Here is a 22,043-nt window from a genome sequence, read left to right on the forward strand (position 1 = left end):
GCCCTGTGCCATCCAGCCTTGGCTGAAGCAGCTCACCACATCCTGCATCCCAATGCAAAACACAGCAATGCCAACCTGGGCATTCCACAGACTGAGAGTGCAATGCCCTGGCCAGTGGCAAGGGCTGCTGTGATTAGGGCTTGCTTTTGAGTAAATACAGTCTTGCTGTACATTCTGCCCTTTTAAAGTACATTAATTGCCATGGAAACAATGCTGTTACTGGTATGGCAGCAGCCTGGTGGCCCCGACAGATGCAAGGCAAAAATCAATGGATACATTGACATACAAACTGTGTTCCAGGACTTTTTGTGATTTTTAAGGCTGGTCACCATGGGCACATATGAGAGAATGGCTCAGACACTAAAAGATGCCACCTTTCATGGAAAAAAAGCTGGGGACAAAACATGGAGGAACATCTCCTTTGCTGTGTTCATCTGCTTATGCAGCACACTTGTATGGGATCTGCTCCCATCTGATCTGATGTGTGTACTCAACTTGTGGCACTGGGCATCGCTCCCAGCTCCTGCTGGAGCATCCCAGCCCTGGCTCCCCTTCACATCCTCATTCCCAGTGAGTACAAAGTACCTGGTCTCAGACTTTGGCAGGGTGGCTTTGCTCCATGCCTCCCCTCTGCCCATCCATGGCCCTTTTCCACCAGCTCAGATGTCTCACCAAAAAGAAGGAAAAATAGTCAATATTACAGATGTACAGACACACACCATCACTTCTTGGTCTTGAGAGTGTTTTTAGTAGCACTGAGAGGGTTTGTACACAGAGCAGCATAAAGGGAAAGGCTGCGAGCGCCCTTCCCACCCTGCCTGGCCGTCCAGAGAACCCGGAGCAAAGGGCAGCCCTGGCTGTCCCCTCCCAGCCTGGCTGTCCCCTCCCAGCCAGGGCAGCGCTGCCCTGTTCCCTGCCGTGCCGCCCATCATAAAGGGGTCCCTGAACTGTTATCAGGCAGTGACAGTTTCCGCCATCAGATTCCTTCTGTCCGTCAGGAAAGCTAAATAAGGAACATCGTTCAGGCGGCTGCAGGAAGAGGGGAAATGCAGGGACATCCGGCCCAGCTGCCAATTTTTCCTTTCCCATGAACCACCACTGACCTCCGCCAAGGGAGAACCTGGACACCCAGCCTGGCATTGGCACTGCTCCTCTTTGCTTAACCCTTCCCTGGGGGACACCCTGGCCCCCAGAGCCTGCTGAGCAGGTGGTCTCGCCAGGCAGGGTGGTGTGGCCAGAGTGGGACAGAGCCTGGGCGCTGTGTCACCGTTGCTGGCACCGCAGACCACAGTGGGCAGCCTTGGTGCACTGGCTGGCATTTTCACAGCCAGGAGAATGCTTAACCCCTCCACACCTGCACATGGGTGGGCAGCTACTCCTCACATAGAGACAATGGGTGCCAGAAACATCAGTGAGCTGCTCCATCGCTTCCCTCTTTACATGCATTTACACCAGGAGCAGAGTCAAGCTTATTCTTTCATTAATTCTTCTGAAACAGAGCAGGGGTTTTCCAGGCTCTGACAGGAATGGCCCTGGGCTGGCTGCTGCCAGGTAAAATTTCATCTAATTTTTCTCTCTGCCCATTCCAGAGGTGTGCCCATCAGGGATCAGGACCAGGATTTGTTCCTTTCTTCTGGTCCTTCCTGTGAACAGCCCTGGGGTCCTTGTTGTCTTTCATTGCCTAGAACCCGAGTAGGGGAGCAGCAGCTGCCCAGTTACTGTGTGCTTAGATACAGGAGACTGTAGCACTTAAGTTTGCCTTCCCCCATCACCACGTCTTCCTTGTTTGCCCAGAGAGAGCCTTTTCCTGACCCCCTAAACCGATCCTCCCTCATTAGCACATGACGTCCGTCCCACGGCACCTCCAGGTTTGGCCGCAGAGGCTGCGGGAGGGATCCTCGCCCTGGAAGGAGGGGGCAGAAACACAGCAAGAAAAACAATTCACTCGTGGGAGAACTTGTAAGGTGAAATACAAGTCACTGGCTGAAACCTGTTTCTGCTACCTCAGCAGGGAAATGACTCCAGGAGAGACTCCAAGACTCCCCACTTAATATCCTCAGCTTATAAAACTTAGTGGGAGTTTCAGCACCAGCTGCTGCAGGGCCAGGTTTTTCACCTTCCTTCTGCTGAACTTGCACCTAGAGATGGAGTGATTTCCTCGACACAAGGAGCAGCCACACTGGGCTCAGGGATTGTGCCTCCTCGCCGACTTGACCACAGGCCACCTCCGCTTCCACTATTCTGCCTTAACAATGAGGCACCGCAGATGGGCAATAATGCTGTGCCGAAAACATCAGAACTATTCTGACCAAAGAGAAAAAGCCCCGCTGGGACCTGGCTAACCCCCTCTTTTAACAACGTGAAATAAGAAACAAAGGTCTGGGATAGCCAGAGGCAATAAAACCCCTGGAATTCATTTAACCAGTCACTAGATGCCAGTGCAGCTGCGGCAGTATTTCTTTTCCTAATGAAGGACAAAAGCTCTGGCCCAAGGCGAGGCTCAGCTCTGGTCTCCCCGGAAAACCGTGGCATGCACCAGGAGGTCATGATCCCTCCACAGTACACAGCAGGAGTGGGACGTGTACCTGGCTGCTGCCTCTCGCCCAGCTGGAGATTTACAGGAGCTGCAGGGAAAGCTGGGACAGGTCAAGGCAAAACACAGCACTGGGCACATCTGGCTACCAGCCCAAGGTGGGAAAAGGGGGCTTTCAGCTTGAACTAACTACCTGTGGATTTTCTCCTTTCAAACCCATGCACAACTGCCCATGGACCCAGGCAAACACACCCACAAGGCCCTGTGAAGGTGAGCTCCACTGCTGCTCAGCATTGTGCAACAAGCCACCAGCCTCCCACCATGCTCCCAACACGGGAATCCACCAGGAGCTGCCTTCTCCAGGTGAGCTCTGATTTTGCAGCCCTCAGGCACTGTGCCCCAGTCTGTCTATCCCAGTGGAAGAGCCCTGCAGCTTTAGTCATTCCTCACACAGAAACCACCCCACCTTCCCTGGGCAGTGGAGCCTGTGGGCTTTGGCCATCACAGGGCTTTCTGCTTCTCCCTGCACCTGCAGGACCTCCCCATCACCCCCAGCTTGTTGCAGCCTTCCCCCCCACCAACCTGGTTTAAATGCACAGCCCCCCAAACTGGGATTGAGGAGTCTCCTGCCCTGTACCCATTTTTTTGGGGCTGTTTCAGTCCAGCAGGCTGAATGCAAAGTCACCTCTGCTGTGCCAGCTGGAGTGGTTGAAGAGAAAGTGGGTGAGAAAGGTGCTATCCCCAGGGCTCACCTTGCTCCCCAAAGCTGCTGAGAGCTGGACAGACCTGGGGACCCACCGAGAACCCCCTCCTGCTCTGCAAGGCAACCTCCTGAGTGTGGTGGATGTCCCCTATGGTTTTGGAGAAACTGCTCCCTGGCCACGGTTCCCTCCCTCCTGCTGCCGTTCCCGTGGGATCCCGCTCTCCCCTTCTTTCTCCAGGAACTGCCTCGGGATGCTGGGAACAGCCTGTTCCCTCCTGGCTGGCTGGGAGCACCTGCCCTTCCCACGCCTGCCCCGGAAAACACCGCAACAACGCGGGGCCAAGAGAAACCCTGGGGACAGCGATCCTGCATGGAGCGAGCCCATGGGAGAGAGGCAGCAGAGTGGAATGGGATACACCAGAGGAAACCCTGTCCACCCTGCCTGCACTGGCCGGGGGCATTGTGCTGCTGGAGGAGTGTTCTTCTGACCAGACATCAGTTTGAGCTCAGTGATGCCTTGGTGGGTGTTTGTGCAGGCAGTGAGCTACGGTCTCACGTGCCCAAGCCAAATCCCAGGGCGGTAGTTGCAGCTCACTCATCTGAAATCATCCTTAAGCAGACAGCAGGGCACAGGAGCTCTGGCTGTCCCCTCCCTGGCAGCCCCCAGGGACCACAGGCTGCAAACACCCACTCCCCTGGGAGGCCCTGGCTCAGCGCTGTGGTTGAGCCTGGTGGGGTTCCTGTGCAGTCAGGGCTGTTGAATGAAAGGGTGTTGCTGAAATGGCCCATGTTTATTACTTGCAATAAAGCAACTGCTTCAAATCCCAGCTGCACAGGCAACTGTTGCTGCTGGCACGGTCAGCGCAGGGCTGTCCGAGCGCCCGGCCCGGAGCTCTGTGTGATCGAGAGGGGAGCAGCAGCAGCAGCCAAGGCAATCAGCTCAGGTCCTACACAAGCACGAGCCCTTCCCTCACACAATGGCCATACGCCCTTGGAAGGGGCTAGCCAGTGTCCCCAGCGGGATTGTTTGGCTGTGGGGGGCTCAGCAGGGCTCTGTGTCCAGAAGATGGTGGCTCAGGGATGGTCTCATCACCATCCAGAAAGGGTTACCCTGAGAGGCCAAGATGATCTGGAATGCTGAACCTGTGCCTGTTCCCCCCATCTCACTGCCTGCACAGGGCAGCTCCCCAGCTCCATTCCATCCTGGGAGCATCATGGAGCTGGGATGTGTAAGAGCTTTGTGCTCTTACACACAGCAGTCTCTAATACTGGCCCATTTAAACAGGCACCAGAACAGACCTTTCATGATCCTGAGATGATTATTTCATCCTTCACAGGTGGAACAGTCTCACACACACATCTCTGCTTCCAAGGGGAGCAAATATTTGCAGCCCATTGGGATTATGGTTAATGAGAAATCTGTGGGTCCTTTACGCACTGACAAATTGTCCTTATTGATAGAATGGAAGGAGGGGAAGCAAATCCCCATGGTACCATCCGCCAGTTGAGCTCCACATCGCCCTTCATCGCTGCACTAATCAGGCAGCACCAAGAGCTTCAAAGCTCTGCTCAGCCCTGTGCCGACGAGGCCACACAGCTGCACTGGCCAGAGCCTCCCAGGCACTGTTCCTGCACCTCCAGGAGATGAAAGAACCCAGGAGCAGCTACACTGTGCTTTACAAATTGCTAACAAGAGAGCTTTGCACAGTTGCTCCTGCTGCAATACCACCAGCAGCAGGTTCCTTTCTGCCCAGCTTCCTTGAGCATCCCCTGAGCTCCAGCCACCCATTGTGTCCTTTGGCCCCATGACACCAGAGACATCAGCAGCTTTTTGGGCAGAGCAGGTTGACAGTGACACTGCTGGTGATGCTATTCATGCCACACCTGCAGCTCTCCCATGAGCTCACTTCAACGATAGCAGCAAATGCCACTGGTGATAGCGAGTCATTGAGCTGATGCTACAGCAAATTCTATTTATGCTGCCAAAATTAATCCCCACATTGCAAGCTTCCACCATTATTAACTTTCAGTCTTGCTCTGATCTGGGCTATAAATGCTTTACTTGTGTGAGAAAGAACTCCTCTAGGGATATCTGGTGGGGTGTCCTGTCCCCACTGCCCTGGCAGTGCCCACCCAGCTCTGCCCTGTCTCATGGGCTCTGTTTGCTAGAAGGGCTTGCGGCCCCATCTCCGCCGTGGCTCTGCAGGGAAAGCATTTAACTGGGATCTGCCTCGGGTGACTTCCGAGGCAGACCAGAGCTGGGACAGGCAGGCTGGACAGCCTTGCATGGACCCCCGCCTCCTCGCGCCTCCCTCCCCGGCACACACAAATTAATGACTGTGCGTGAAAAAATAAATAAACACAGCCGGGACGGGCCTCCAGCCGGGCGCGTCCCCGCGCAGCAGCATCCCTCCCGCGGGGGTCCCGTGAGGCTTCTCCCCGCTCGCAGCGAGACACCCGCGGCACCAGCACGGCGGGGGCTCCCCACGGCCCCGGGCCCCAGGGGACCGCGGCAGGTCCGCCCGTCCCGTCGCTGCGGGTACGCTGTCACCGCCGTCGGGGACACCCGAGCGGGCACCGCGGCGCGTCCGGGCCGGGGATGGGACGGGCAGGGCCGGCCTGAGACGGGGCACCCCAGGGCGGACTGAGCCGGTCCCCGTCGGGGATTGGGGTCGCCGGGACCGGGAGCGCCGGTCCCCGCCGGGGATGGGAGCCCGGGACGGGCAGCGCCAGGCACGGCACATCCCCGTCCTGGGTGAGGGACGCCGCGGGAAGTGCGGGTCCCTGCGGGTCTGGGGGACACGCGGGCGGAGGCGCCGAGTCCCGTCCCGTCCCGTCCCGTCCCGTCCCGTCCCGTCCCGTCCCGTCCCGTCCCGCCGGCGCGGCCCCGTCCCCAGCGCGCCCGCAGGTGCGGAGCGGGCATCAGAGCGGGCAGGGCAGCCCGCAGCCCCGGCAGCTCACCTGCCTCCGAGACAATGCCGAGCCAGAGCCAGAGGGGCAGCGTGCAAACTCTCCTCATCTCCGGGGCTGCCGGCAGGTCCGTGCGATGCGGAGCGGTGCGAGCGCCCCGCGCCCGAGCTCTGCTCCCGCCGCGCCCCAGCTGCGGCGACGCGCGGCGGCGGCGGGCGGGGAGCACCGGGGCCGCTTCCTTTTCCTCCGCCCGCCCGGGCCGCCCGCCGCCCTCCGCCGAGCCTCGGGGCGCCGGGCGGGCGGGGCGGGACGGGAGGGGCGGGCGGGGAGCAGAGGGGGCTGGGGGGAGCGCACCTGCAGCTCCGGGCACCGACGGGGAATCCGCGCTCCCCGCACTAGCGGGGTGCGCGCATCCCTTCGCACCTGGGTGTCTCCACCTGTGTGTGTGGGTCTGCATCCCCTGCGTCAGGGGGACAAGAGTGTTCCCCATCCATGTGCGTGGCTCTGCATCATCCCTGACCCATGGGTACATGCGCACCCCCACACCTGCGTGCGTTTTCACACCTGTGCGCACCCCCGCACTTGTGAGAGACTGCCCGTACATCGCCTGTTTCTTGTCTGTGCCTGGGTGCACATTCGCGGCCTCTCGGAGCGGGGGAATGCACACAAACACGCTCTCCACAACTGCGCACACTCACCTCACGCGATGGAACACACCTGCCTGCACACACCCCTGCATGCCTGCGCACCCCCTCAGCTCCACACCTCACACCTGTACGCACACACCCAGGCCCACAGTCCTGCACACCCCCCTTGAACCCCCCCTCCCGCACTCCCTGGGGCACACAGAGACACGCACGCACTTGGGTGTGCTCACACTCGCACCCTCATTCAGCGGGGCTGCAGTAGGGTCCCCCGCTCACGCCGTCCATGCGTGCACAGCGCCAGCAGCACTGCTCTGCACGGATCTCCGGCAGGCACACGCCAAGCGAGCGGCGCTGCCCCCAGGGCGCTGCCGCTGCCAGCCGCAGCGGCTCTGGCTCGGAGCGCACTGGCTGCGAACGCGCCACAGACGGAGGCGATGGCAGAGCGCTGGGAGCGCGGTGGCACAGCCGGCACGGCCCTGGCCGGCTGCCCGTGCGCCCAGCGAGCGCTGGACGGATAAATGAACGCGGCCCCGCTCTGCGCCCCACAGGATTATTAATTAGGCTCACTTGTAGGCAGTGAAGAAAGAGCCTGAATGAAAGCCATGTGCTCAGGGCTTCAAAAAGGCAGGAAAACTTCTGGTGCACTCAACTGCTCACGTTACCAAACCCACAGAAGAAATCACCCTGTCCCTCTCCTGCAACCCTCAGAGGGACTCTAAACCATAGCATTTATTTTACCCGACTCTCCTCATCCTGATTAGTGAGTTTTAAGCCCAGAGTGCAAACTCCATCACTCTTCAGCACACTCATCTTGGATCACCTCCCTCCTGCGTCTCAGCAGAGCAAAAAGTGGCCATGTCCCTTCACCCCAAGTGGGTGTCCAAGCCGCTACAGTTTGAAGAGAGACTTCCAAAACTTGCCATGAAAAGGGAGAGCTGGAATGTCACAGAGGGGTGGCACTGCCCAGCACTAAGTGAAGAGCTGAAGTTACAGGATCAGACCCCTCCCCGGTGACGGGGCTGTGATCAGAGACGGTGCAGCCACGCAGCGTCCCCGCGCTGGGGACAGCATCGGGGTCAGTGTCCTTGAGAGGGGAGCGGTGAGGTGCTGGGGGTGGACAGTGACAGGGGAACGATTCACATGGCACCACCGAGCTGCTGGCCGAAGCGCACAGTCAGAGTGCCTGGAGAATCCGAGTGCGAGAGGAACAGAGGGTCTGACCCGGGGCTGAAGGGACAGACACCCCAAAAGTCAAGGGATTTTGGCATCCTCCCCCGGCGCAGTGAGGCGGCGGCAGGACCAGCCCGTCCACGCTGCCATCTAATGGCAGTAATGGCAGGACACCGGCACGGCTCGCCCCGCCGGGCGGGGAATTTTCCATCACAAACGCAGGGCGACTGTGGGACCGATGGGACCTTTCCATTGTTGCGGCCCTGGGAAACAAAAGGATCTTGTTTTAAAATCTTGTCCCCATTCCAGCACGTGGGGGGATCCGAGGAAGCAAAGGCTTCCCCAAAGCACTGGATAAAGACATACACAGATCACAGAAGGCTGCCAAGGCAGGAGCTGCTGGACACTGCCCAGCCTTAGCATAACTAGGGGAAAGGGACACTGGGGTGGGAACATGAAGGGACAAAACAATGAGGTAACCCACAAGAGGAGTACAGGCTGGACCTGGGAGAAGATGGCGAGAGCCAGTCCTGGCAGGTGCAGAGTCTGGATGCTGGGGTGAGAGGTGCTTTAATCCCATCATTCCACTCTCCCATCCCTATCCCCTTCTGCATGAACCCAGGCCAAGCTCAGGTAGCATTCTGCATTCATGCTTATAATTCCTGCTCCATGGCGCTCTGGTTTGTCAGAAAAATGTGTTTTTCAGGCAGCATCTAGACTGCATTTCCTTACTGGGCTAACACTGCATGCATGGCAGTCCAGAGCAGCATTTTCCCCTGTATGTAGGAGCTGCTCTGCCTCTCCAGCCCTGTCCTGCCAGCAGGGCCAGGCGAGGACATTATACCCCAAAATGTGGCTCTGCCACGGCCACCACGCACAGCCCAGCAGGAGAAGAAAGGACGTGCTCCCTCAGGAACATTTGGGACAAGCAGGTTTGGCTGCTCTCCAGCTCGGGGAGGGTGTGGGAGGCAGTGGCACACGCTGGCAGCCTGTGCCATCACACCAGCCCACGTGGCACAGGGCACACAGCAGCTGGGCAGTGGGAGCTGGCAGACAGCAAAGCCTGGCTGTGCTCACCCTGCCGCTGCCCGGCGGATCCGTGTCCCCTCACACCTCAGGGACACTGCTGTGCTGCCCAGCCGGGCCTGGCTGCAGTTTGGGGTGGGCTGGGGAGCTGATGGGTTTCAGCTTTCCCCAGTGTTAACTCCCTGCTGTGACCGAACCAGCCTCGCCTTTCCAGAGGCGCTCTCGCAGGGGGTACCACAGCCCTGCTCACAGCATTTCCAAGCCAACAGCTCTGTCTTCTCCACTCTTATTGCAGCTGAGGCTGTGGGGCAGCAAGAGGAAATGAGGGCTGGGAGAAGAGGCTGAGTCCAGTTTATGGGCTCAGCACTCACTGGCTAAAGTCTGGGCCAGGAGGGAGCACAAACCCTCAGCATGCCCCCCACACCCAACCCCGAGCAAGGCTGCACAGAGCAGAGACTTCCCAGGCAGTGGGAGCAGCCCTGGGCTGTCCTCAGTGCTTCTGGGACACATCTGCCTGAACCCTGCATGGGACATCCTTGCCTCTGGCTTCCTCTGCTGCCCTGGCACAGGCTTTAGGCACCCTCAGCCCTGGCACACTGCAGCAGGGGTGTGCAGGAGGCCACAGCCCTTGTGGCACCACGGGGGAACAGGGCCCCTGTGCCATCCCCACTGGGCAGGCAGGTGGCCAGTGAAGGCCTTGCTTCGGCTAGTGTCCTGTGCCCAGCTGTGGGAGCTGGAAAGCCTCACACCCAGCCCCAGCCATGCTGCAGAAAGCTGAGCCTCTGCTGGAGGTGTCTGGCTCCAGCCAGCACTGGGGACTGTGCAGTACTGGGGAGCTTTGGCCTCTGCTTTGAGCTTGGAATGGATTTGGGTGGGAAAAACATGACATTTCCACCCGCCCCAGACACTGCCATCCTCCCTCCCACCCACCACTTCCATCAGCCAGGCTTGGAGCCATCCCAGCACCTCTGCTGACTCATGAGGCAGACACTTCAGCACCTCCTGGTCACAAACCACAGCAGCCAAACCCCCTTGACTTGTCCCCCAGGGACCCTGCCTGCTCTCCTGCAGGTGCAGCACTTCCAGCAGGGCCACAGTTGGCTGACAGGAAAAGAGCCACATTCTTGCTGAATTTGGAAAGAATTGGGACTTGGCATTTTTTCACATGTACAGATCCTTAAGAGCCAGCCAGGCCAGACATGGTGAAATCTTAAAATGGTGAAAATCCACTGCGAGATGAGCAGGGCTCTGGGGGGCTGCTTGGTGCCCCCGGGTTGTGCCACACCCCAGAGCAGCAGAACCCCCAGGACACAAGCCCCGAGCAGGCAGCACCGAATTTCTAATGAGCTTTAATAGCAAGCGAGGCGCGCACCGGGCTCCCTCTGCTGCCGGCCCGCAGCCCAGCCCCGGGAAGCTCTTCCCGCTGGGGATGCCATGGCCGGGACGTGGGGCTGAGGCACCCGATGGTGCCCCGGGACCGCTGCCCTGCTCCACGGGGGTCACGGGTGGGAGCACAGAGAGACAGGAGGTGCCAGCAACTCCCAGCCCCCTCCCCTGCAGCCCCGTGGCTGCTGTTACTGCACTCTGCTGTGCTCAGGGAAGGCAGGTTGCTCTTCTAGGGGTGCCAGGAACCCCTGTCAGTGCCTTGTGGCAACCGCAGCCATGGCACAGGGAAGGAAGGGCAGACAGGACCTGGGAAGAGACTCATCCCCTCCTTCCTCCCAAAACTAAAACCAAAACAGCTCCTCCAACACCGCTCAGGCTTCTGTGTTCAGAACTGGCCTCAAGTGCAGTCCTGGGCAGGAGCCAGGCCAGGGTCTCCAGCATACCCTGGTCCCTCACAGGGCCAGGTGACAGAGGCGCATGGGCTCCACGTTGTCCCTCCCGTCACTGAAGCAGGTGCTGAAGAAGGGGCAGTATCTCTCTGCAGAGACCTGGTGGAAGGTGAAGAGGTGGGACATGTCCCCAGCATCAAAGAAGCTGACGGAGCCCTCCTGGCAGTCCAGGAAGACGCCCACTTTCCGAGGGGGCTGGCGGGGAGCCAGGCGCACCCAGGGGCTGGCAGTGGCCCAGTACTCTGTCCTGTTCCGCAGGCGCAGCGTCCAGTAGCCGTTCTCTGGGCACAGCTTGACCTTGGCTGCCCGGTCCACAGCCTCAGCAGCCACCCCCAGGTCCCACTTGGTTTTGCTGCCCACCCAGACCTCCCAGTAGTGCCGGCCGCTGTCGAAGGCCTGCGAGCCCAGGACGTTGACGCACTGGCGGAAGCGCCGAGGGCTGACGGGCACGGGCTGGGCTCGATTCCTCTCTGTCACTGCTGTCAGATCCCTGGAGAGGACCAGGTTGGGGTGGGCTGACTCAGGGTCAAAGGTGAGTGGGGCAGGAGCTGCAGAGACATCAAGCATGATGTTTTACCAGCTGTACGCTCCCTCTGCAGAGCACCCCTGCCCCACCACACCCATCCCTCACAGCCATGTGCTCACCAGGGCAGATGGAGCGCAGCATCTGCCTCCAGAAGATGTACTGCAAGGGACCACTGTGGCTGTCCCTGTAGTGCTGCAGGTCCAGGGCAGGCTGGGTCTCCACACGCACCGAGGGCCTGGGGTGGAGAGAGGCAGGCAGGGTCAATCCCTCTGCTGAGCCACTGCCAGTGCAGGCATGAAAAGCACAGGCAGGGCTGCAGGACAGTGCTGCACGTGACAGATTTGGTAAAGACAGGACACAAATGTCTCTGCTTGCTCTGCCTGATGCAGCCTTGCCCCCAGTGCAGTGAGTGGCTCAGGACAGAGGTGCCCAAGAGAGAGGCAGCAGCACTGCTTGTGGAGCAGTGACTCCTGGCAAACCCACACCCAGCACACCCAGCAGGATTCCTGCATGGCCAGATAGGCTGGGCCTGTGGAATCAGGAGGGAGGGGACAGGACACACATCCCTGTGGCAGTTCTGGCCCTCAGCTACTCCCAGCTTCAGACAAACCTGCACTTCAGGGTCTCTTCTGCAGCCTCATGAGTAGTAAGAAGCTGAGGAGGGGCAGGGAGAAGATGAAGCACCCAAAGTCTGTTCCCTCCTGCAGCATGCATGGCTTTTGCACCCATCCCAAACCACTGTCTCCTCTACCCACTCTTCCAGCCATGTCAACACATGGGATGCTCCCTGGGAAGAGCATCCAGTGTATGCTGGGGACCAGCCTCCACCTTGCACAGCACCAGCAACTTCCTGAGCAATTTGTGATGCTTTTAAAACTTGAGATAAAGTGCGTCTCCCATGTGGTCCCAGCCAGAGACTAAGATAAGCTCCTGAAAAGCAAATCAGCTTCTTTCATGCCAGACACGTACCTGACATCCAGGCTCTCCACCTGCAGTGAGAAGCAGAGAGAATTAGCAGGCACTCTAATTCATGCAGCTGCACAAATAAATTCCTTGTCCACTTCCTGATGCCACACAGCACAGAGAGAGGAAACCAAGCTACCAGGAACTGCAGCCTGGGGAAAACTGCTTGGGCACTTGGATGGAGAATGAGGAAGGCTCCCAAGACCCACTACAACTGATGTCACTGTATCTCTTGTGGCTAAAGTCTCCAGATCCAAGGGATTGGGTAGATGATCCAGAGGGATGGCAGGGAGAACAGATGAGAGATGGGGTACAGCCTGGTGCTCTCATTTAAGACTCCCCCATCCCAATTTGAGATCCTGAAATATCTCTCAGCCTCCTGCCAGAGTTAGCAAAGCATCTTACCTCCAGTAGTGACACATCTTCCATCTTGCTCAGGGTCTGCTTGACATGCTTGATGTCCCTCTGCAGCACTGCCATCCCCTCTTCCAGCTGGCCAACATGCCTGTGCAGCTGAGCCAGTGTCTGCTCCTCCTTCTCACCCAGTTCTGCCAGCACAGCTCTCTCCTCTTCCTCCAGGATCTGATGAAGGCGAGCAAACTCAGCCCGAATCTTGAAGTTCAGCTCCCCAGACACCTTCTGAGCAGAGGGAAGAGGCAGAAGGTGAGTCCAACAGCCAGAACACACAAGTAGGTGCACAGGATGGCTGTGCCTGTTACTCTGCTTACAGAGCCCTGGAAATTTGAGGTTCAGACATAGCAATGACTTTTTGGATGGAGAACAGGACACAAGGACAACCTTCAAGGCTGCAGAGCTAAAGGGGAAAACCAACAAACCCAAAAAGCCAGCTCCACCAAAGGCCTGGTCACTGTAACTAGAAATCCCCACACGCAGCCACAGCCCTCTCCCACACCACCAGGAATTTGCCTGTGGGCAAGACTGGAGCTCTTTAAATTTTGTGGAGATGCAGACTCAGCTGTTCAGGTTAGTCTGCATTTATTTCACATTGTTCCAGGCCCTGAGCAGAGCTGCCTGACAGGCAAGCTGCACAAACTAATCTCTCTCATTAAGGCTGATAAAATCCCATTCAGCTCTATCCAGAGGTCACTTTTTCCCAGTTGTTTACTTGCCAGCCAACCTTGCCGTGTTCTCACTGCCTTCCTGCCTGTTTACAAGAGACAGCCAATGACTTTTTGTTTTCTTTAAATCTTTTTAAGTTTTTAATCTCCAAGTGCAACCTTAGCCCTCATTACTTTCTCGAGGAGTGCTTCCTGAAGTGCACATCCCTTTCTCCTCACAGGAAACCCATGTCCCTCAGGATCTGAAGCTTCACCAGCCTCTTCTTGCTCTAGCAGGTGTTTTGTGCTGACACACCAGAACCACAGAGGAGGTGCAGGGCCTCCCTGTTCACATCAGTGATTTGTTCCTTTACTCTTGAGACACCTCTCAGCTCTTGCACAGCAACAGGAAAACACGTGCTTATTTGCTAATACTTCTTCATTAATCTCAGAGGTCTATTCCACATCTGGCAAGAGGGCAGAGGTTTGAAATGGAGCAGGCTGGCAGGTCAGAGGCTCCAGTCAGAAGACAGGGTTTTTTTCCCCTCTCAGTTTTATCTCATCTTTTAACTACTTCCATTTTCCTTTAACTCCCCTTCCTTGGTTTTAACACTTTTATACCACTCAAGAAATCAGCACAGTCAGCCTGTGGCTGTTCTCACCTCACAGATCTGTACCTAGAGGGGCCTTGGTCCCTCTCAAGCCCATGGAGAGCACTCAGGCTCCTCATTCACCTCGGAGCTTTGCAGTGAATCCCAATACTGTCCTTGTGACACAGCCACCACTCTTGTAGTGCCAACCCTGCCAGTGACCCAGTTCCTTCAGCTTTGCTGCCATCCCTTCCGACATGAGAGGATTTTAGAGCTGCCAGGAGTTAAATGCTCTCCCAAAAAGGCAGCTCTGCAGGGCCACAGCAGGCTGCCCACGGCTCTCACCGCCCACCAGGCCGCAGCTCTGCTGCACCAATGCATTTTGTAAACATTGCATTAATGAGTGCTGATGCTCCTCCCAAAACCTCTGCTGAATATCCAGCAGTGATGAGCTTGTGCCTACATGCAAGGGCGTTTGTGTACATCCCCACTGTTACTCATCTAGATTTTTACAGGAAGCCGAGCTAGACCTCAGCTGAAGACACACACATCCTCTGTGAACACTGCCCCAGAAGCTGCCTGAAGAGCAGCTCCCACAGGGTGCTACCGTCAGGCTGCAGATGTCCTCCTGCACCACGCGCTTCCTCTGCAGCAACTTCTCCATCTCCTTCTGACGAGCTTGCAAAGCATCTTCCAGGTGCTTCTGCAGGAACAAGGAACAGAAGGAAGGTAAGGAGGCCATTTCAGCACTCTGCTGATTCAGGAGCAGTCCCAATTCCTGTGGTCAGTGCCAGGAGGAGAATACAACAGGCTGTAAGGACAAGCAAGCACCTGATGCACAGTCTTGAGAATTAAGCATCTGTGCATGTGATGAATCCAATTGATTTTTAAGACTGGGAGCTCCATCCTGGGATATCTGTTTGCACAAGCTTTAAATGCTGCATGTTGTGAAGGGACTGTCCCCTCAAGCAGAGCACCTGGCACAAGCAGCCCTCACCCCCCTGTCACTTGGGAACCACATTCTTAAACGAGAAATGACAAAGCTGTGGTTGGAATCAGACACAGCAGTGAGGGAAACAAATGCAAAAGAAAAGTGTTCAAAAGACAGACGGCTGTAAGGAAATAGGGAGAGAAAAGAGACACAAATGTCAATGCACTTGGGTGAGATAAGGCTTCATGCAGGGGGAACGGCCCGTGGCAGGAGTGGCGGCTGCACAGGGCTGATGTGGCACTTGTCCCCTTCTCTCCAGCCTGGCAGAAGCCACTCACCCGCATCTTGTGCTGGTGCTCCTGGGAGCCGCAGCGCCGCACCTTCTCCACCAGCCCCGAGAGCAGGTAGTGCGAGCGGAAAGCGCGGCCGGGGAACCTGCGGCGGCACTGCGGGCACGAGGGGCCGTGCGCGCAGCTGTCCCAGTACTGCTGGATGCAGCCCTTGCAGAAGTGGTGCATGCAGTCCAGCATGACGGGCTCGCTGAACAGCTCGCAGCAGATGGCACAGGTCAGCTCCTCCCGCAGGCTGCGGTCCTGGCTGCCGCCGGCCATCCCTGCGGGCACACAGGGATGCTTCCTGAGCTTCCTGCCACCCCCGCACACAAACCCCCATCCCTCTGTCGGGCAAGGCTTGGTTACCTGACCTCGGGGCCTGTCCAGCTGCTACACGGGGTGTGTGCAGGGCTGGAAAGCCCCGAATTACAGAGCAGCCCTGGCCGAAGGTCACTCCCTTTGGAGTAACAATTCTGAATTTTCTGTCACTTCACCAAAACTGCTCTGACAGGGCCCGGCCTTGTGTCCCCGCCGGGCCCCAGCGCAGCGGTCACCCGGCCCGAGCACCCACCCGCACCCCGAGGGGCTCCCGGGCCGGTGCGGCGCCGCCGCTGCGGGTGCGGCGCTCCTGCGGCTCGAGTCCCGCGGCGCGCACCGCCCGCTCCCCGACCGCAGCCCCGGCCTCCCGCCGTCCCGGGCACCCCACCGTGCTGAGACGGCTTAGGTTAGGTTAGGTTAGGTTAGTTTAGTTTAGTTTAGTTCGGTTCGGTCCGGTCTGACCTACTCTGGTCCAGTCCAGCTCAGTCCAGCCCCGTCCCGTCGCTCTCCCACCTCCGACACCCCGAACCTCGGCCCCGCCCCTCCCGCGGACTGACGCCCGCCCTGACCAATCACGGCGCGGACACGGCGCGCGCCCGCCAGCTCATTGGGTGGGATCCCGCGGAGGGGCGGGGCAGGGCCCCTGCATGTGATGCAGTCACGTGCGAGCGCGCGCCGGGCCAGCCGCGGGGGCTTCGCGCGCCGCCCGCGGGAGGGCGCGTGCGGGGCTGCGCCGGACTGGATCGGATCGGAGTGGATCGGACTGGACTGGATCGGACTGGACTGGATCGGACTGGACTGTCCCTTTGCTGCCCCTTTGCTGCCCCTTTGCTGCCCCTTTGCTGCCCCTTTGCTGCCCCTTTGCTGCCCCTTTGCTGCCCCTTTGCTGTCCCCGCACCTCCCCTGCCCTCCCGCACACTGCCCTGCACTGTCCTGCACCGCCCCGCTGCCGCATTCGGTAACGAGCCCAGAAATGAGCTCCAGGCAAAGCCTCCCTCCCTCTCCCCTGTCACGGTGCCTTCGGGACACAGCTCTGTCCAAGGCTTTGGGTAACTTCAGAAATCAAGAGGCTGTGGCCTTGTTAGGGATGAAAGAAAGAAGGAGGGTTTTTCATCCTCGTGTGGTCACCTGATGATGAGCCCTGCGATGCTGTGGGAAGTGGCAGACGCTGGTGGACATGTGAGAAAAATCACAAGAACTTTCAACACTGGAAGTAAAAGCAAATAAAACTGAAAGGAGAGGGGACACAGGGACTTAGAAGAGCTGCACAGACCACCTGTCTCCTTCCTAACCACCATTAGAACCAGAGCATGCCCCCAAAAGGCTGATGTGCCAGGCACTGTCCAGCTATTCCTCTCCTCCTCCTGGTGCTCTGTTTTCTCATTACAGCAGTGCAATTAGTGCAGAAAGTATTTCTGCCCATCTTCATTTGCTTGTCTGATGGATTTTCCCAGGCTTTCTCTCACACTGTGTGTGCTTGGTCACTGGCATGTGGCCACAGCAGCCCTGCCTGCAGCCTCTGCCTTGTCCCCAGCAGCCCCTCAGGCTGACACGCTCAGCCACAGCCCCACGCTGATGTTTGCACTTGGAACATCACTGCATGCACGAGGAGCAATCAGTCCTGGGGGATGTTGGCCATGGGCAAGCCAGGTACACCCCTTGGCCTCTGGTTGGACAAGCGTGGACACCAACAAGGTCAGGCCATGGCCAAATGGGCTGGCAGCTCCCACACAGTTATTCTGGGGGCTCAGGACTGCTCCAGCTCTCTGAGCAAGGTGGGTTGGCTGCACCCTCCTGCTCCAGAATCCATGGTGGCTCTAGGACAGGGATGCTCAGTCCCCACTGCTCACTGGGCACTGGGGGACAAGGACACATTGGGCAGGGATTATTTCCAGCAGACTGAACCTGCTCCCATTGCTGCCCTTTTATCATTTCTACTGCACGACACAGAAGAGTGCCCCTGGGAACATCACTAGGATAATGACACTGGGATCCAGGGATGCCTGAACATCTTCTGTCAGCTGTGACTTCATGCAGCAAAACTTCAGTCCCCACATTTAGATCTCTGTGCTTCCACTAGGCTGGCTCTCACCCTGTGAACATGCCAGGGCTGAACGGGAGCAGTGCCAGTGCCAGCCCATCGCAGTGGGACTGCAGCTGATGTTACCTCCCACCCTCCTGCCATGTGCCAGCAATCCTGAGGAACAGCTGGCTTTGAACTCGTGGATTTTGGATGGGAACTGAATAATCTCCTTAGGTGCATCTTTTTGAGAGGGAAATGGCTTTGTCATCTGTATTCTCCTGGCCTTGCACTGTTCCTCCAGGCGACCTTATAAAGTATGCACAGATACACAAACAAGACTCCAGCACAGGACACACAGGCTAGGGTGAACCAGGATGTTGCTCCCTTATCTGTTGCAGCACTGTGATCCTTTATATGTGAGGCTCTGCAGAGAGGTAAAAGCATCAATAATTGCTTTTTAGCAAAGATCTGGACTGTGCTGTACAAGGTTATGCTCTGCCAGCAGCCCAAGCCAACAATGCTGGGAGGTGTCCCTGTGGATCAGGATCTGTGCTGTGTTCAGAGCTCATCTCTCCCTGTTATGGAGCCCAGGAGGTGACAACCTCCCAGGGGCACCTGTAGGCCCATTGTTTGGAGAGGCTGTAGCAGGATAACTGAAGCTTCACCCTGAAACAGCAGAATTTGGGATAGCTCAGCTGATGTCGAAATTCCCCATTAGCTTCCCTTTCAGCCCCAGCTGGAGCCTAGTCCTGGTCCCTCTGTGCAATGTGGACAGCAGGAGCACCTCCCTGGCATGGCATCAGTGCCAGCACATACTCTGCCCAGGGCTGGGGGGCTATGGGAGGCTGGGGCTGGGGCTATGGGAGGCTGCTCTTTTGGAAGAGATGCTCTGCACCAGGGGTGTGGAACTGCCAGCTTGGGTTCAGCTGCTGCAGCACATCCTTCAGCACCCAACACAGTCCTGGACCCCCGATGTAAAGGCTTTCCCATATAACTCCCCTTGTTGCCAACAGAACCTGTCACTCATGTAAAATTGCTTATTTCCATCTTTGCAGGTTTGAGCTGCAAATGCAGATTTTGGAGCCAAAGGAGGAGTGGCACCATTTTACCATGCGCTGCACTAATCCATCCATCCATCCAAGAAGAAAGTTCTAATACAGATGGGGATGTCCTTGTCATGGCCATTTCACATTCTGGGACATCAACTACAAGGTCTAAAACTAGCAGTGAGTGGCAGTCATTTCCCAATGAACACATCTCCCTTCTGGGGATTGAAAACACACACCCGAGCGTCCCCCGGTCTCGGATTCCTGTTTAAGTGCTCCTGGCATCTCCTTCCTTTCAACACTCACTTCAGTTGGCAATGTAATGTTTTTTTTCTTTTTTTAGCATATCCCTCTTGGGAGGCTCCAAGCTCTGGGCTGGGACCTGAGAACGCTGTGTTTGGAGAATTTGATTATGCACTGGGGAGGTGAAGGATAAGATGGATTGAGAAGGGTTTGGCTCAAACCACATGGATGGAGTCCAAAACTCTTCACCGTTCTCTGTTCCATGCAGTAAATATGTATTCTTGGAGATGGAGTCAGAGGAGCTGTTTGGCCTTGCTGGAGGAGGGGGGTGAAGTGGGAAGTGCAGTGGGTCTGGCTGCTGGGGATCTTCCCTGGGTGTCAGTGAAACACGAGGGGAAGGGGAAGAAAGCCCTGATCCCAGTGTCACTCTCTTGTGTCAGCTCTCCAGATGCAGGGAAGGAAATTCCACAGGAGACAACAAGCTTTGCATTTTGATTTCCGTGTTTCATATTGGTTTAAGTGCAAATACACTTCGAGAACTTTGATTCCTCTGGATCCCACTCTCCTGGAGGATCCTGTGGCTCTCCCTGAGCAGTGCCCAGCTGTGGAGCAGGAGAGGGACAGAGGGGTAAATTGGGGTTGATTTTTTCCATGTGTTGACCTGGACAAGCCCCAGGTGAAGGATTCTATTGGGGTGAGGATGGGGTAGCTTGAAGCCAGCCCTTCCCACTGCCCTTGGCATCGCTGGTGAGGAAGGAATGGGGTGCTGCTGGTCCAGGAGAAACCCCCAGACTCCCCATGTCCCCAAAAGCAGGCTGCCTCCCAGGAAGCTTTGCTTCTGCAGGCTCCTGCCAGCTCTTTCCTGCACTGAGAGCAGGAGGGGAAAGAAGTGGAAAGGGATTGCTGTAAACAGAAAGAGTGAAAGAAAAAGGGACGAGGTAAATCAAAGTAATAGCACCATCACTGCTAATGGATATTACACTTCCCTCCGTGACCTCAGCTGCAGCGACGTGATTTAGAGGCCTCGGTTAGAAAGGCAAGCAGGAAATGAAGCAATGCTCCGAGATACGGTATCTTTGGATAAATAGCTGCAGGAGGAAGGTGACCAGAGGTAGACATTATTTGCCAATATTTTCTTCCTAGTCTCAAATGATATTGGCGTTTCACTAAAGCCAGAGCCTTCAAGGCTGTGGAGCCTCTGAAGTTGTCTGACTGTGAACTGGCAGCCATGGTCCAGGTAAAAGCCCTGCAGAGATGGAGTTGGGCAGGTTCAAACCATCCTAAACACACCATGAAAGGACCCAGGTGAAGTGAGGGCAGGAGTCTGAAGCCTTGTGTCATTTTTCCCCCTTATGTATCCAGGAGAAGTGTTGGGGATCAGCATGGACAAATCCATCTCCTACTACATGGAGGGAGGGAAACAATGTCTGAAACAAGCAAAGAAGGATGAACATGGTTTGTTTTGTTTGTTTTTCCCAGGGATGTTCAAATAATCCCAGGGGACCAGTTTTATGTGCTACTGAACTTTTCAGCCCATTCTCCTCCAGGGAGGGGGCAGGCCTGTCAGGCAGTCTGTCCTGCCCTGTGAGATTCCCCATGCCACCCTCTGGGCAGCCAAGAATCTATCATGTTTGCATTCCACCAACATCCTTCAGCTCCCCACACCCAGGCGCCAAAACCAGGAGATTTTTGCAAATATTAACATTTCTGGCTGCCACTTGTTTGCCTGTTTACTCTGAGCTGTGCGTGAAACCTCTCTGATACTCTACACACAGCATGGGCTTGGCCAGAACAGCTTTGTCCTCTCAGCTTTCCACATGGGTTGTGTGTCAGCCCCCAGCCAACCTGCTGGTCACTGCGTGCAGAATGCCTGGAGTGCTCTTCTCTTTCACTTGGATCTCTGGTTCAGGTGCTGAGATGTGCTAAGCTACCCCATTCAGTGCCTGAAGCATTTGTAGATTTTGATTTTTAATGGTGTTTGGTTTTTTTTGTTTTTTTTTTTTTTTTTTTTTTTTTTTTTTTTGTTTTTTTTTGTTTTGTTTTTTTTTGTTTCTGACCTCAGCTCTCTATAGGAGGGGTGTGGGAAAGATCTTCATGACCTCATCTTACAAAAGCAGGCTGGGCAGACTTAGCTGCTCAGGATGCAGGAGTCTTGTCCATTAGCATCCACATTCCAGGGTCAGAACACAGTAGCCATGAAATCCATGGCTGTGGTCACATCCCATACCCAGATTGCTTTCTCCTGGCTGGGCTTAGGCTGTTTGCTGTATTCATTACTTGCATAAAGACATCTGCAGAGCCCAGTTCTCTCCCTGATGTCACATATGAAAGTCTTCAGTCTATTCAGTGGAAATAGATAATTCATTTACCATCATGCAGCTTTCAAAAGCCAATTCTGCAGATGATTCCACAATAACAGTATTTCTCAGTGCAGCATTTCACACACAGCACAGGTTATTTGGTATAAATGTCCCCCCCTTGCTATTCATTTCACACTTTGCTATCTGAGAAAGATGCAGATGTGCTCTGAAATCTCATTCATCTTGGAGAAACTCAGACTCCACACTGCCTGCAGCTCAGCAGCCTCAGCCTGGAGGCACCTCCTGTGCTCCCAAGAGGATTTAAAAACAGCTCTTTACAACCTGGCTCTACTTCTCCCCCTTCTACTTTCTTACAACCACACACTGAAAGCCGGAACCTGAGAATCACCAAAAAATCACCAGAAACAAAATGAAAGAAATTCAGTTGCCGTTGAGTGAAATAACCATCTCCCTTAAAGAAAATAATTAAAGTGGATGTACCTTTGTTAAAAAATCCAAAAGATCCTCAAAAAGATTTTCCTTCTGTCACCATAACAACGAATGTTTGCCAAGGATGCAGTGGGGAGGAAGCAGGGAGAGATGTGCCCTTGGTAAGCAGGACTGCCCTGCCTGGCCACACAGCTGATGGCCACAGGTGATGCCAAGGATGAGGGGCAGGTCAAACCAGGGTAGTCCTGGGAACATTGCACAAAACTGAGCTGTTCCCAGTGTCTGAACTCGTGAGGTTGTGGCAGTGCTTGGTTGGGCAGCTCACTGCCACTCAAACCCTGTGTCAGAGCTGCCCTGAACTGTCCTGGGGCCAGGGCTGCTGTGGGAGCCAGGCTGAAGGTGAGGCCAGGGGCAGGAGATGGCCTTCAGGAGGCTGCAG

At 56.4% G+C, this 22,043-nt stretch overlaps 2 protein-coding genes across 5 annotated transcripts in view; both read right to left on the bottom strand.

Moving 5' to 3' along the window:
• Nucleotides 1-6,399, bottom strand: part of FLT4 (fms related receptor tyrosine kinase 4) — a 57,545-nt gene extending 51,146 nt beyond the window's left edge. For all 3 annotated transcript variants that reach the window (XM_085591387.1, XM_021552182.4, XM_085591388.1), the window contains exon 1: nt 6,198-6,399. In XM_085591387.1, the coding sequence (XP_085447513.1) occupies nt 6,198-6,255 (58 nt within the window). In that variant the 5' untranslated portion in view covers nt 6,256-6,399. The remainder of the gene's footprint in view (nt 1-6,197) is intronic.
• Nucleotides 6,400-10,121: 3,722 nt separating this feature from the next.
• LOC110482703 (nuclear factor 7, brain) lies at nt 10,122-16,087 on the bottom strand. Of its 2 annotated transcripts, none has more exons than XM_021552146.3 (7): nt 16,009-16,087; nt 15,231-15,505; nt 14,569-14,664; nt 12,719-12,952; nt 12,320-12,339; nt 11,470-11,585; nt 10,122-11,372 (listed from the first exon to the last, which is right to left on the bottom strand). In XM_021552146.3, the coding sequence occupies exons 2-7, from the start codon at nt 15,501-15,503 to the stop codon at nt 10,828-10,830; spliced, it is 1,284 nt and encodes a 427-aa protein (XP_021407821.3). In that variant the 5' UTR covers nt 15,504-15,505; nt 16,009-16,087; the 3' UTR covers nt 10,122-10,827. The 2 variants fall into 2 exon arrangements, with proteins under 2 accessions (XP_021407821.3, XP_021407819.3); XM_021552144.3 differs by having other exon boundaries at nt 16,005-16,087.
• Nucleotides 16,088-22,043: the final 5,956 nt, after the last annotated feature.

This window comes from Lonchura striata, chromosome 13 (assembly GCF_050655825.1).
Source record: "Lonchura striata isolate lonStrDom1 chromosome 13, ASM5065582v1, whole genome shotgun sequence".
Classification (NCBI taxonomy): domain Eukaryota; kingdom Metazoa; phylum Chordata; class Aves; order Passeriformes; family Estrildidae; genus Lonchura; species Lonchura striata.